General features: G+C 37.7%; 1 protein-coding gene across 6 annotated transcripts in view; it reads right to left on the bottom strand.

Annotated features, from left to right (window-relative positions):
• The window catches only part of NPAS3 (neuronal PAS domain protein 3), a 625,969-nt gene that overhangs the window by 431,363 nt on the left and 180,748 nt on the right, over positions 1 to 13,858 (bottom strand). For 4 of the 6 annotated variants that reach the window (XM_072865785.1, XM_072865787.1, XM_072865790.1 and 1 more), the window contains 2 exons: positions 1,721 to 1,965; positions 1,558 to 1,608 (listed from right to left, as the gene is read on the bottom strand). In XM_072865785.1, coding sequence (XP_072721886.1) covers positions 1,558 to 1,608; positions 1,721 to 1,965 — 296 coding nt within the window. The remainder of the gene's footprint in view (positions 1 to 1,557; positions 1,609 to 1,720; positions 1,966 to 13,858) is intronic. The other 2 variants (XM_072865786.1, XM_072865788.1) reach the window with 1 other exon arrangement.

Here is a 13,858-nt window from a genome sequence, read left to right as displayed (position 1 = left end):
CTTCATTAGAATCTTCACACAAAAAGGAAGCTTCAGTATTCAGATATATATTCTTATTCCACGAGAAGATAATGAAAAACAGATCCCAGATACTCTGAAAACATACACAGAGATCTGCAGAGATCAGACTTTCCGTAATACAGGACAGCTTGTAGAAGCACTGTCTGTTAGCTACAGGAATTTTGGGAGGAATTATTTATTTTAACAGACAGCTTATAGATCGTACAGCAGAGTCCACTTCACATCTGCCTTGAAACACTGTTTAATTGCCTGAGAATAAACTCTCATCCTGAAAAAATGGGGAACATTTGCATATTATATCAGAAGCTTGATGAACCATGTTATACTCATGCTCTGGATGATGTAATTATTACCTTTTTTTTTCTCCATGAAAATTATATATGATGCGGCAGATAATATAAATGAAATATATGAAATGACGCAAATATGTCCAGCTACTAAATCATCAGCCTGAAAGTCCTTTGGTTTTTGCCCTCCAAGTCTATCTCCATCCATTGAAAATTACAACTTTCCTTAAGTAATATTACTTGCTTTAAATGGAAGAGCAGGTAAAAGCCCTTTGCACCATCAATACCAGTAACCCTTCATGGGCAGTTGTGGGCTGATAAATAAGATTCTATTTCCTCCTCCTCCCCCCACCCTGAAAGGTGGCTTTTTCTTTTGCCTCATGCTATATACAATCTATCTAGTTTAGTGTAGATTAAGAGTTTAAGTTTCATACTGTATGGAAAAAACCTGAAGTGCTCAAATCTCATACGCCTCTTTCCAAAATGTTTTGTCCAAAATGCGAGATCAGTAGCTGAAATAAAACACGGCAGTTTTGTGTGCTGTCAAAGCCAGGACAACCACCATTCCCAGGTTTTGGTAACTCTGTGTTCTGTTAATGCAACTTGCTCCCTAATTTAAAATACTTATCAGACAGAAAGATCACACTCATCTACATAAGTAGCATGACTAAAAATCAAGTTACAAAAACATGTCCAGTTTATACAAGCCATTGGAAACACTAGGACCAACACGCACACGGCCTCTAAAATAATTGATCCTCTCTCACCTGACTTTTGTGGCAATTCACGTCTAAAACTTTGATTTTCCTACCCAGCTGCTTATTTGAGCATGAAAAGAGGGTGTTTAATATTGAAAACAGTCTATTTTGGCTGAAATGTTGATAGATGCCTACTGGCTCAGAAGTAAAAATAATTTCTATACACATTACAAGATGATAAATAAAATCCCAGTCTGAGAAACCTGAAGATTTAAAAATTTGGATGTGATCCTCTCGAACTTCAGAAATACACGATTATGCCTTTAAGGTTTAGCCAGAAAATTAAGAGATTGAGTCCTCAAATCAAGGAATAACACCATCCTCCTCTCAAACGCATCCTTATATAAAATACTAAAACAAAGCAACACAATCATTGCCAAATAACTTCAAGCAAATTAGTCTATGTCACCGAGAAGACTTACAGCTGTAATAGTTATATCAACAGGTTCGTTGTTAAATAAAAAATAAATAAAATAAGAGGTTTATTTCACCTTCACATGGTGTCTTTCTCATGCAGACCTCAGATTTCCACATTTGTATCCCTTTAAAGGATTTGATATGCAGGGAAAGAAGAAAGGATGATGGTAAAAATTTCAATTTAGAGGTTACTAAAGGCTGCCATATTTGATACTACACAACATATTTACTCCGTACCTTTTACTGATGTATTAGGTGGAGGTCCTTCCATTCTCAAGTTCCACGGAGGATCGCCTTGATTAGCAAAGTCCCTCATTTTCAGATAGCTAATTGTAAGTCGGATGATGGATGCCTTGTCAAGCTGGCTGGTAATGGCTGCAGGCAGTGGCAACAATTTTGCCAACTCATAGAATTCAAAATTCTCCTTTCCCCGGCGAGAGCGAGCAGCATCTCGGGACTTTTCCTTCCTCAAAGCTTGTAAACTGAAAGAAAATAAACGAAGTAGGACATCCATCAATATTAGTGTTCTGTCACATTTAACCAATTTGCTTTTTCACTGCTGGTCTTCTATACAAATTACCACATTTTCAAAATGCTGTTGTGTACGGATGTACAGACTTCAGGATATATTTAATGGTACTCCTGTCTTTGAATGATTAAAACTAATGATAATATTTGAGTTTCCGTGGTAGCCAACACATTAACTACTCCTAACTCATTTCAGCTACTTTCTTCTTAGCCTGCCCTTCCTTTCTCTGCTGCCAGTCACAAGAAAGGATTCCCAAGAATGCCGTGTAGGTGGGGTTTATCTGCATGGATGCCGTTGCTTCTCCTGATCCATTGTAACCCAATTTTGTCTAAGTTTGTGCCAAATGCTGACTATTGGGAAAAGGAGGCTAAAAGCAGATGACTGAAGTGTGCCACCTCTGACCGGGGTTGCAGTGCAGCCAAGATGACCAAACAGGCTGTACAGTAGCTTCGGAGCTGCAGAAGTTTAAGTCTGGCGGAATAACATAAACCTTCCTGGATTTCATGAAGCTGCTCTTTATGAGTTGTTCAGCTGTCCTTGCTGTGGGAACAGCAACCTTTGTCAGAGGGGCGAGCAAGCAGTTAAGACAGTTATGTGCTTCGCATTTCTGATTGTAATTCACTACCACATATGTGTCAGACTGACAACTTTTTGGTCAGAAAGGACCTTCTGCTTCATACTGAGCAGGTGGAAATGCAAAGATATTAATTTACTCTTGTCGCATCAATGTATCACTTGCTACCACCCCTATGCAAGGCCTAAAGGTAACTCAGATTTTACTCCTGGGCTATTTGTTTAATTGGTGTATAACTGCTGAATGCACATTGTGATGACAGCACGTAACCTGATCTTTCCCTGAAACTCAAAGGAAACTTTCAGTTGGTTTCAATATATGATAATACAGCTTTGCAAGGGAAAAGGAATTAACTTTTTTGTTGCATGGTTTGAGGCAGAGAAAGAAATGTACAGTACACTTCCCAAAAGATTAGGAGTCAATGTGTAGATATTACAAAGAACAGATATTGCCTTTTTCTTTTTAATGAGAGGTTTTATTTATTTTTTTTTTTAAATAGAGCAGAGTGTTCAACTCAGGATATGATAAGCTTGACCATACTTCTGCCTTGGTGGATAGAGGTTGGTGCTGATGCTGGGATTGGTGTCTCCCAGTCACTGCATAATGTGAGTAGAAACTGTTCTTGTCCCTCACAAAGACTCTACCTTTCCTTTGCTTCATTTGCTTACTTATTAATTTGATGAAGCTACAGCCACAATTCCATTAACTCGTCATTGGTTTACAACAGAGCCAGAATTCAACCAGTGTGTAATGGAACAGCAAACACTTCTCTCAAGCTTCCACAACCCTTCCTGAAACCCTGGATTTTATCAACAAAAAAATCACAATGGCCAGATCTACAAAAGCACTCTGGCATATGAAGTAGACCAGTAAAATCTAGGCATGCAGATCTAATACCATGATTCTGAGACCTCTATTTACCTATCTTTCTAATTTGGAAATAATTTAAACTACAGAGGTTCTCTTATTTTAATATTCTTAACCACCTGCATTTTCGTGGCTGTCTCTACCACCTCAGACTTGAAAGGGCAGATCAGCTGGGCCCTTAAAATACAAATGAAATCCCTCCATCACACTTCCCTGAGAATGCTTAACAAATTATATTCCCTACACAATTCTATACTAATAGCAGTTATATTTAAAAAGACAGCCTGACTAAGAGATAGGGATGGTGAGATAAAGATACAGGAGGAAATGGCATGTCCTTACCCACAGGTAAAGATATACCATCCTACTGAATCCCGCGCTAAAGTACATACTTGTCTTTATGAACTCCATACAGGCTGCTAGCAGCTAGATTTATAAGTTATATTCTAGGAGAAAAGTACCTGAAAAATAAGATTTCACAATGCTCATTGTGGATGCATCTCTGTCCAATTTCAAATTTTAAATATCCACCATCATAGGTGTGTAAAATCCCTCAAAAGGTGCATTAAATATAGCTGATAGAAATATTTTATGTATATACAGAAACCTGGAAGCTACAGCCCCGTGAGTTGTGAACTGTCCAATAAATTTCAGTGGTGTAAGATACCCTAACACAAGTTAAATACCTACTACAGTAACATAAGAGAGAGGCAGGCAAGTGTTTCTGCCCAGTTGCTTGCAAGCTCAAGTGAAAGCTCATTTTCATGGCACAAAGGAAGGCCTTTACTACTTGTCATCACACCTTTTTTCTCCAGAAGCCACGCCTGAGGACCTCAAGTCCCCAAATCAAGTTTGAGGGATCCAGAAGAGCTGAGATTCTAGATGTATTCTGAAAGTCTGCACCAAGAGGTTCACACCATCTTTGCACTTAATTATGCCCCTCTGTAAGAAAGGGGCTTTTTGGAGATCCCTCGTAAAACAAACCAGAAACATTACAGATCCCAGCGACTTTTGAATGGTGATAGAATAGTCCTTCGCAACACCAAAGACTGAATCCACAGTTTACAAGCCCTGTATATGGCTCAGGAGATTGCTGAAACTGAATAATATACGGCAATCTAAACTTATATAATGCATTACTGGATCACTAACAGTTCGCAATGGAAGCCAATTAAGCTGAAAAGTGAGCCTGCCTGTGTAAATAAAGAGGATCCTTTGAGATCCACCTATGTGTATTCAAACTTTTACAATAAAAATATCCCAAAGTACAAGGGATGGGGAGCTGATATAATAGACGTACAAAAGACACTCCTGAGAAGCAGTATTATCAATAACACGTTTTTCCTCCCAGCCATTTGCTGTACTGTCATTTGTGGAAGCTTCACCAAGCGACTCAAGTCACGGAGTTTGTAACTTGGAGCACTTTCATCTTGGCATCAGTGCATTAAGCTAAATGTAGAAACAGTGTCTGTTGAAACGCACACACAAGTCCTAATTTCTGCTCTACATAATTCCTTAGGGAAATACACTTGTAGCATTGGACACTGCAGTTATGCTGATACAATGGGTCCTTAATTTGGGAGCAGTGATTTCCTCAGCAGGATGCAGGAATTCTTTAGATATGACCTAAACATCACTGTTAATCCTCTCTGGCACCTGTGATTCTGATAGGTAACATCAGCTTCATCATCAGATGCTCTTAACAGAGCAAAGTGCTGGCACTGATAATCCCAAGAGGATGCTAGAAAAGAGGGGTGTGAAGCTCACAACAGAAAGCAGTGGTGCTGACACAGGAGCAAAACTCATCTTGGGTCCCGTCATATGACATGGGGATTAGAGGTGGTTCTTGGTAACATAAATGAACTTGCTAGAGTATCAGGCTGCAAAAACTTAGAAATACCCACAGGCTCTCCTGCTAATGAGAAGAATAAAAGTGTGGGAAACTATACTCATGTTTACTAAGTGGCTTTGAAAAACTTTCAGAAAGCACCAAGAAAGCACGCACCCCACATGTAAGAGCTCTTACATGATAGAGAAGGTCTCCCAACAGACAAGCAAACCCACGTATGCTATCTGCAGTATTGACAAGAAAATAACAGTGGGAAATATACCCCAGGGACATAAATATTGTTCCCTCTCCGCCTTCTGTGGAGAATCGGAAGGACCTCAGATAATTGGATCAGAGTGCATCACTGTACAATAGCAAAGGATGATGTCATCGTACAATGGCAAAACTTCATCTGTTCCCTTAAGAACATACTTCTCAAAGAATTTCCATATACAGAGTCCACTAAAGAAGAGAAAGAGGTTTCCAGCTGCTAGCTCCTGATAATTCTGAGATGCAGTACCATAAAAACAGGATATTTAATGGCTAGAAAACTAATGCTATTTTAGATAGTAGGTTTCTAAAATATATATTATTTTTCCTTTTAGGACCTTTCCAGATGGACTGATATAAAGAGGGTCTGGCTTTTACAGATGAAAGGGTACAATAAATACTACCATATAATTTTAAAATGGTGTACACAACATTTCTAAAGTAAATTTTCTATTGAAGACACAGCAGATGCAGAAGACATGATAATATGGTGTTGCATAAAAGTTTTATTGGTACTCATAACTCACTTGTGATTTCATTGTGCTTGTGGTCATTCCAAGCTTAACCTGCTTCATATTTTATTCCACATCATTTTATATATTTTATATTCATAAGCATATACATGCATCCATATCTGTGTGCACACCCACAACCTCCACATGTCTGACAGATCATCATCTGTCACTTTAAAGATGGGACAATCACAGCTCCTAATTTTTGCAGCATATAATGGCAATCAAACATGTTACAGCATATCAACAGATGCACTGACCTACATTAGCAAGGATTTTTTAGCATATCAATACCTCGCTTCCATGTCTCAGTTTGGGCGGTAAAAATCAGTGAAATAATTTAATTCCGTGAGTTTGCATTTTGAATGAAAACAGGGGAATGGTTGTGGTTACAAATAAATATTTCTATCTGCAATTTCAAAATACAGCTTGGAAGCAGATATATAGCAGGCGTGCCCAGTTTTAGAAAGACAGCTCATATTAACATTTCACCTACGCTGTTCCCTTAAACCTGCTGCAGGCAGGACCCCCCAAGCGGGGCTTCTCAGAGATGTGGGTCTCCCCCTGCTCAGCCCCACATAACAGCACCGGTGGGCGTTTATGGTGCCCCCACTATACTTGTCATAAATAGAGATTGGATTGGGGGCAATGGCCATAAAACAAGGTTTGAGGGACAGATGGGCTGCTGAGCTCCAGATATAATGGCTCCAGCCAACGGACAGCTTGTCTGTGGTGTGCCGTCATAGTTTTTGCTCATTTTCATTAACTACAAGCAGAGAAGTACAGCAAACTCTCACAGAGGATGCGCAGTGTTTTTGATAATGCTACTGAAATCCTCCCTGACTTCAGGAGAAACTTTACAAGTGCAACAGCATACCAGAACAGAGCACTTTTTCTTGTGGTACTAAACAATATCATACTTGTTAATTCAGCTGTTATTGACCACTAGCGTATTTCTTAAGCCTCCACCAACAATATGAATCATCAGCAGCAAAACCAGATACAGTACAATAATACTTAACAACATCTAATAATGTTTATAACAGGCTTTATAGAGAATGAAGCAATATGCGTGTGTGTGTATTTTTATATTAGTCTAGTCTTTTAAATTCAAGGATCAAAAACATTACTACAAACTACCACTACAAACATTATCCAACTCTCCAAAGGCCGCAGTCAGATGGATGTTATATCCATTTCACAGAAAAAAAATCAGATATATGGAAAGGATGTGCAACATTAGATCACACAAGGAGTCTGTGAAAAAAAAAAAAGGAGTGGAGCTAAGTGACCCAACCCCATATTACATCAACCCCCTGAAAGAGACTTTCAGTTACATAATGTCTTTCTGTGTACATTGTTTTCTGATATAAAGAATAAGACAATGCTTACTTGCTATTGAGTTTAGTTGTAGTATTACACAAGGAAATAAATTTATACTGCTTCTGAGTCCACAGGTGTGCGTTTTTTTAATTCTATATGAGAAACACTAGAAATATCCTCTTATCTTGTTCTTACCTTGCTCTGTGTTAATGATATGACATATTATTGTCATACTTTGGACATTTTTATATTTTGATCAACTTTAGATCCCTCCCCCTTTTTTAATAATGTATTTACATAATTTCTGTATTTATATCACTGCAACGTAGTGGATGAGTATGACAGTTTAACTAATATGAATGTTTGTACACAGGAATAATCTATTACCTGTTCCCTCACTTAGCCACATTCTTGAGGAGCATCTTTCCTGGGACTTCAAGCTGATCCGTGCAAAAAACGAGGTCAGTTAAGCCCATTTATAACAACGGATACACAGAAAAGCTGACTCTTAATGCCTGGGCAATTCATTAAGATAATGTCCAAGTCCACCTATAGGTGGCCACCCATAGGCCACGTTCTGGCCTATAAAAATCTGTTTCCATTTCACTGATCTCACAGGACAATTATACTTAATTAGAAGTTCAAAGAATGGAATCGCATCAATATTGGAATGACCCAATTATTTGAAATATTTATTTATTTTGCTTCTATGTGATTCTTCTTATGCCTGAGGTTTTTTCAAAAGTGTTCGTTAATAGTGACATCTTAAAAACAGTGTTCAATCCAAGTGGATATACATCTGAACATCGGTACACATTTTCAGACTCCAAGAAAAGATTTAGACTGGGGGAAAGATGGAGGAAGTAAAGCAGAGTAACCTGCACTACATATTGCAGTGCAGGTTACAGAATTGCACATATTGCAGTTGAAAAGTCCAGTCCAGCAAGTCAAGCATCACCACTGGTGGCAGCAGGAGCCTAAAGCCTCCTATTGTCAAGGGTTTTTGTTATTGTTCTGTTTTTCTAAATGTTATGCTCTAGAGAGCTCACAAATATGCATGAACCTGGATAATTTTTCAGTATAGTAGATACAAGTGAGTATAAAAGAATGAAGCAAGAGAGCTAATGTTTATGTAGATGTGAATGTGAATTAAAAGAAGAAAAAATCCTCTCCAACTTCCTAAGACTAACTCAATTAGTTCTGAAAAATTGATACTGAAAGCATGTTAATAAGTTTATCTCTAATTTCTACACAGTATTTTGCTATCTTTTGGGATTTTTTTCTTTTGAAACAACTTTTTGACTTGATGTTTTCTCTCTTTCTTTGCTTTTCTTTTTTTTCTGCTGTCCTATTAATAGACTTCCTTTTCACACAGATAGTTTCTGAACTGAGAGTACAAGAACTTCAACACTAATAAAAAACAGTTACGCTGTTTAAAAGAGAAGAGTACTTTCGTGAGGGTAAAACCTCCAAAAAAGAGGAAAGGAGGAAAATCAAAAGCCACATTAAATTTTACCTTCTTCTTTCTTTTTTAAGTACATCTGAGAAGTCAGACGGCAGATCTTTATGGATTTTTCTACTTGTTTGCTTAGGAGATCCGAACATTGCTCAGTCTCACTATTTATCAATTAATCTCGCATGCAGCCTCAAAGGAAAAAGGTCGACCTGTATTAAAAATTCATCCATCAAAAATTCATCAAAGACTTCAGCATTTTAACTCGTGAACCTTTGAACACCTGCATACTTGTCAGATCTGTGGTCATAGTTAACTGGAATCTATAGTTACCACGGTATCTATACTTGCTCTGACATGAGCTGCATGAGGAGACTTTCAGGTGAAAGTGCAGTACATAATCTAGCGAGCCACCCTGCTTCCTCAAACGGTTCTTTTCATCAGACAAGGGATATCTGACATCTGCCTAAGTTCAAAGTCAGTCAAATCAGACCCTTTCAATGAACAAACACTTTTCAGGGGCATTCATTTTTTCCACACCATAAATATCACCGTTCTTATGGGGCAAAAGTTTGCCAAAAATGTAAATGAAACCATTATCTGACATTATCATCAATGGCATAGTCCACAAATGGAAGCCATTTAATGCTGTCCAAGAAAAATTAATGTTTTCAGAAGACTTTCTTTAATGTGTGAAGAAAGCTGTATAGTATATGCTGGAAGTTAAAGCTGGAACCTTCAAGTTCAAGGTAAAAACTCTGCTGCTTAACTAATGCACTGCTCATAGCTGTCATCATTAATTTATGTTAGCCTCTGTAAACATCAAGAGTATAATAGGCCAATTTCACAACTAAATATAGATGCACATTTTGCCCTTATATAAATGGCAGATTGCTGCTGTAGATCATCACTGCAGCAACACGTCAGTAAAGATGCACTGTTTGATGGTCTGATGCTCACACAATATATAAAACCAGTTGTAATGGTTGTTTGGAAGCAAAGTGTAACATAGCAGCAAAATTTCATTTGTTCCACAAACTCAGGATATATTAAGCTTGGCTGACAAAGACTGTTTGATGTGCTAAATCAGTTTGACCTTCATTTTTGCTTTATATTTCTCATTTAACACATGAAATGACCATTATTTTTTCACTATATAGGAAAATATCACAGAACTGGTTTCTATTAAAAAGCCTCTTTTCCTTGTAGATAGCAAAAATACATTTTGCCAAACGTGCTTTAACAATTATTGTAAAAATAACGTGCAACTTCTGAAAAAAATAATACCTATATTAACCCAAGCTTTTTATTATATCAGTGAGACTTGAGGGTGTTTTTTAGGGGCGGTTGTTTGACAGAAGAGGTTTCTTTTATTTTATTTCAATACGTAAATGTGGTTCAAAGAAATGCATCCTTTTTTTTTTCAGGAAAAGGTTTGTGTATGCTTGAACTAATCATTAAATTGAATGTTTTATCGCCCATAAGCACCTTTGTTGCAACGTTTAAATAACAGGATTTACTTCCGAAGTGAGTCATTAGAACATAATAATAGGAACCTGGCAGATTTTTAAGGATTACAAACTCACCATCCTACACAATCTTTTAAAACTAACGTACACTTTGATACAGGAACAATTAAGTGAGCTGTGATATACCAGTTCAAACTCACCAACTCACCAACTAGAACACTAGTGTTTTGATTTTTTTTCTTCCTATGTTGAACTAAGGAGCTGCCAGCCTCATGATAATAGAGAAACTGCAGTTTTATCAAGCAATTTTGCAGCACCCAATAAACAGCACTTTACCTTGGAGCAACTTGTACATTTCACACCTTAAATTTCTATTTACCAAATCAGCTAATCACTTCACAATTGAACTTCTCAGAACAAAAAATTATCAATTAAAGTGGTTGAAACTCCTGCAAATTATCATTTAGGAATGAGGTAATTGCTTTCATCAGGGCAGAAAAGCCCGCCAGAACAGAAATGTCACTTCAGATTAGTGTTCTCACTCCTGAAGCTATGGATGACACAGCTGATATAAGACTAAATGCCAAGACCAATCAATTGCTTTTGTGGCTCTGTTCTGAGCTGCTGTAAAAGGGGCCATTTTCTAGGATCTACTCTTCATTATAGTAAATGCTATCTCCTTGGTAACATAATTCCATTTCTCATAAATTCCGTCTGAGAGCATTGTCCTAACAATGGATGTTTGTGGAAAAGAATGCTGTTGGTTTAATGCAAAGAAATTAAGTGTGAACGGCTGTCAAAGTACTATAGTTTGCTTGTTCTTAAACATAAATTGAAGTCTTTACATTAAAAACAGAATACTTTGGCGGAAATGAATGTTCTGAACAAGTGTAATATATTGCATTTGGAAGTGGTGTGTGTCTGATTGAGAGTTTAGACTTTTTTTTGTATACCTATGTTCTGTCTATAGTGGGCACACTCGTCCCTAGCAGAGATTTGTCAGTTTAAGAGAGAGTAGATAAACACTCCACTTATTTCACAGCAGTGCAGTTAGGAAATGTGAAACTGCGGAAGAAAACATGGTCTCATTATCATATGACATGCTATTTGTTAGCAGACTCATCTGTGTATAAAAGCCTTCTTTGAACTGAGCCCTTACTGGAAATATCTGTATTTCAATTTGTATTGTTCAGCTTCCTAAAATACTAAGAATCTGAGTTATGGTCTCCAATTAAAAGGATATCTGAGAAGCTAATTTGGTGGAACAGCAGCAATTTCCTGCACTGCTCTCCTCATGACTGAAGTTTAGAAACAAATTCAAGATTACAGATTTTCATTCAAAACAGGATGAAAAGTATTCCTCCCTCAATGAGCATAAGCAATTCCAATTAACAATAACAAGAGTTATGTGACAGGAGAATATATTACCGAATATGTAAAGAAGTAATTTATTCAGCATTAAGATGAAAAGTGCAATTTTACTATAGTATTTCTATGGGTAACCAAAGAAATAGCACAGGTACACTGTTGCCAGATTGTGACTATAGCCCTGAATGCTCGCAATCTCACAAATATATGGAAAACTGCACCCATTATGTGATGTGGGGAAAACAAGAGGACAAAAGAGACAGAAAGTCATTGCATGCCACATTTACCTGCTTGAAGTAAAGGTAGCACGTTAAATTGCAAAGCCAGATAGCTTTGGTCCAGGTTCTCCAAATATGCGCTCTCATATACGCTATTAAATATGCTATATAGTATATCGCAGATTAAGTATGAGCTTTACACTTTGGGCTAAGTAGCAGTTGCTACATAAATAAATCACTCTGAAATGAATAAACAGAACCCAAATTTCTGATTATACTCCTTTTGTGAGTACTGTCTTTAAGAAGGAACACTTTAGATTAGGGGTTTTTGATCTGGTTCTGAATTAATATTTTAAAGAATGAGTAAACAGCTACTATTTTCCTCACTATGTCAGAGCTATTGCAGAGATTTTTGCTGGAACATTTATATCAGCTATGGCCATTATTTTCCATAACATTATTTTACCAGTGGTAGCTCTGGCATAAACAACTGTGCAGGTAAAAAAAAGAGTAATTTTTTTTTTTTTTAATAAAAGCTGTGTCTGCGCAAGGTAGTTTCATCTATGCCATGAAGTTTTACTACTGCTGAAAGGCCTAAGAGCACAATGTTGCATTCAGACATCCCATGTTTGCTCTTTACAGATGACCTAAATAGGGATTTTGTTAGAGTTGGCTGTGCTCTCTGTAACTATCCGCTCCAATTTAGTTCCCAAAGCCAGGAAAAAAAGGCAAGAATTCCAACCTCTCTCTTTCACTGCTGCCACATAAATAATCTCTTGGTGGTGTGTTCTCAATTACTGTAATACCAAGACCCGTTCTGAAGAAAATAACATGCTTTATCTCCCTACCCACTCTTACAATTATCACCCTCATCATCTCATAATTCTCTCCTTCCCGTCTAAAAGTTAGACTTACACTGATGGGTCTAGGCTGAACATATGCAAGTTGTAGTTTCAAACCCTACCAATGGGAAATTTGACAAGATGTTTTGTGAAGTGTTGGAGGGATATAGGATACACTGGCACTGCAATCCAAAGTAGCTACTGCAGTTTACAGAGACACAACTTACCTATCCTAAAACTAACAATATAACTTCAACAGGGCAGACAATGAGCTACATGAGCAATGTCAGCCCTGAGCCCTGCATGGTTTTTGCTGCCTGTGATAAAACCTGTTAGAGGTCACTCTGTCATTGATACTCAAGCTACCTAGTTTAAAAATACCTCCAGCACATCTTAAAAAAAAAAAAAAAAGCAACAATCAGTCTGGGTGGTGGTGTAGAGACATCTGTTGAATGCTCAAAACCTAGCAGTGCATGCAAATTTTTTCTTTTGCAGTCTTAGGAAGACGCTGCTGCCTGTGCAGATCTCCAGAAGCTCACTGATGGATTTATTGAAGCTCATTTTTCCAGAAGCACAAGCTCCGCTCTCCAAGGTGCAGCGTTAGCTGTTGAACCATTGCCTCAGTAGAGTCTGAATAAGCTGCAAGGCCTTTCACTTTTAGCCCCTTGGCTTGAACCCTGAGCAGTTTAGTGTAAATTAATTTCAGTAGAGCACAAGACAGCAAGGTTTTCACAAGCAGGTGTCTCTTTCACATGTACCACCAGTGAAATAACTTTTATTACTGCTTACATATTCCAGGACAGGCTACAATCTCCACTGACTTCCCTTGCAGAGGGACTACATTTACTTTCTATTTAACCCTCTGGGACACGTGGCAACTCTGTAACTGTCACACAAACACTGGTGAAGGGCAGAAGAAGTTGGGAAAAAAAAGTCTGGCCAGAAAACAGTAATTCATCAAACAGAACAAAATGTGCAATTTTTAGGCCACCTGTTTTTTCGAGTCTAAAGTAATGGTTTAGATACCACTGGTAGTGTTACAGCAGTGTATGAAGTTTTAAGAAACAAAAACATACAAGCGAATAGGTTTGGACACAGAACCATGACTTAACAAAAAACCCC

Source organism: Ciconia boyciana, chromosome 6, assembly GCF_034638445.1.
Source record: "Ciconia boyciana chromosome 6, ASM3463844v1, whole genome shotgun sequence".
Classification (NCBI taxonomy): domain Eukaryota; kingdom Metazoa; phylum Chordata; class Aves; order Ciconiiformes; family Ciconiidae; genus Ciconia; species Ciconia boyciana.
This window is presented reverse-complemented; position numbering and strand designations above follow the sequence as displayed.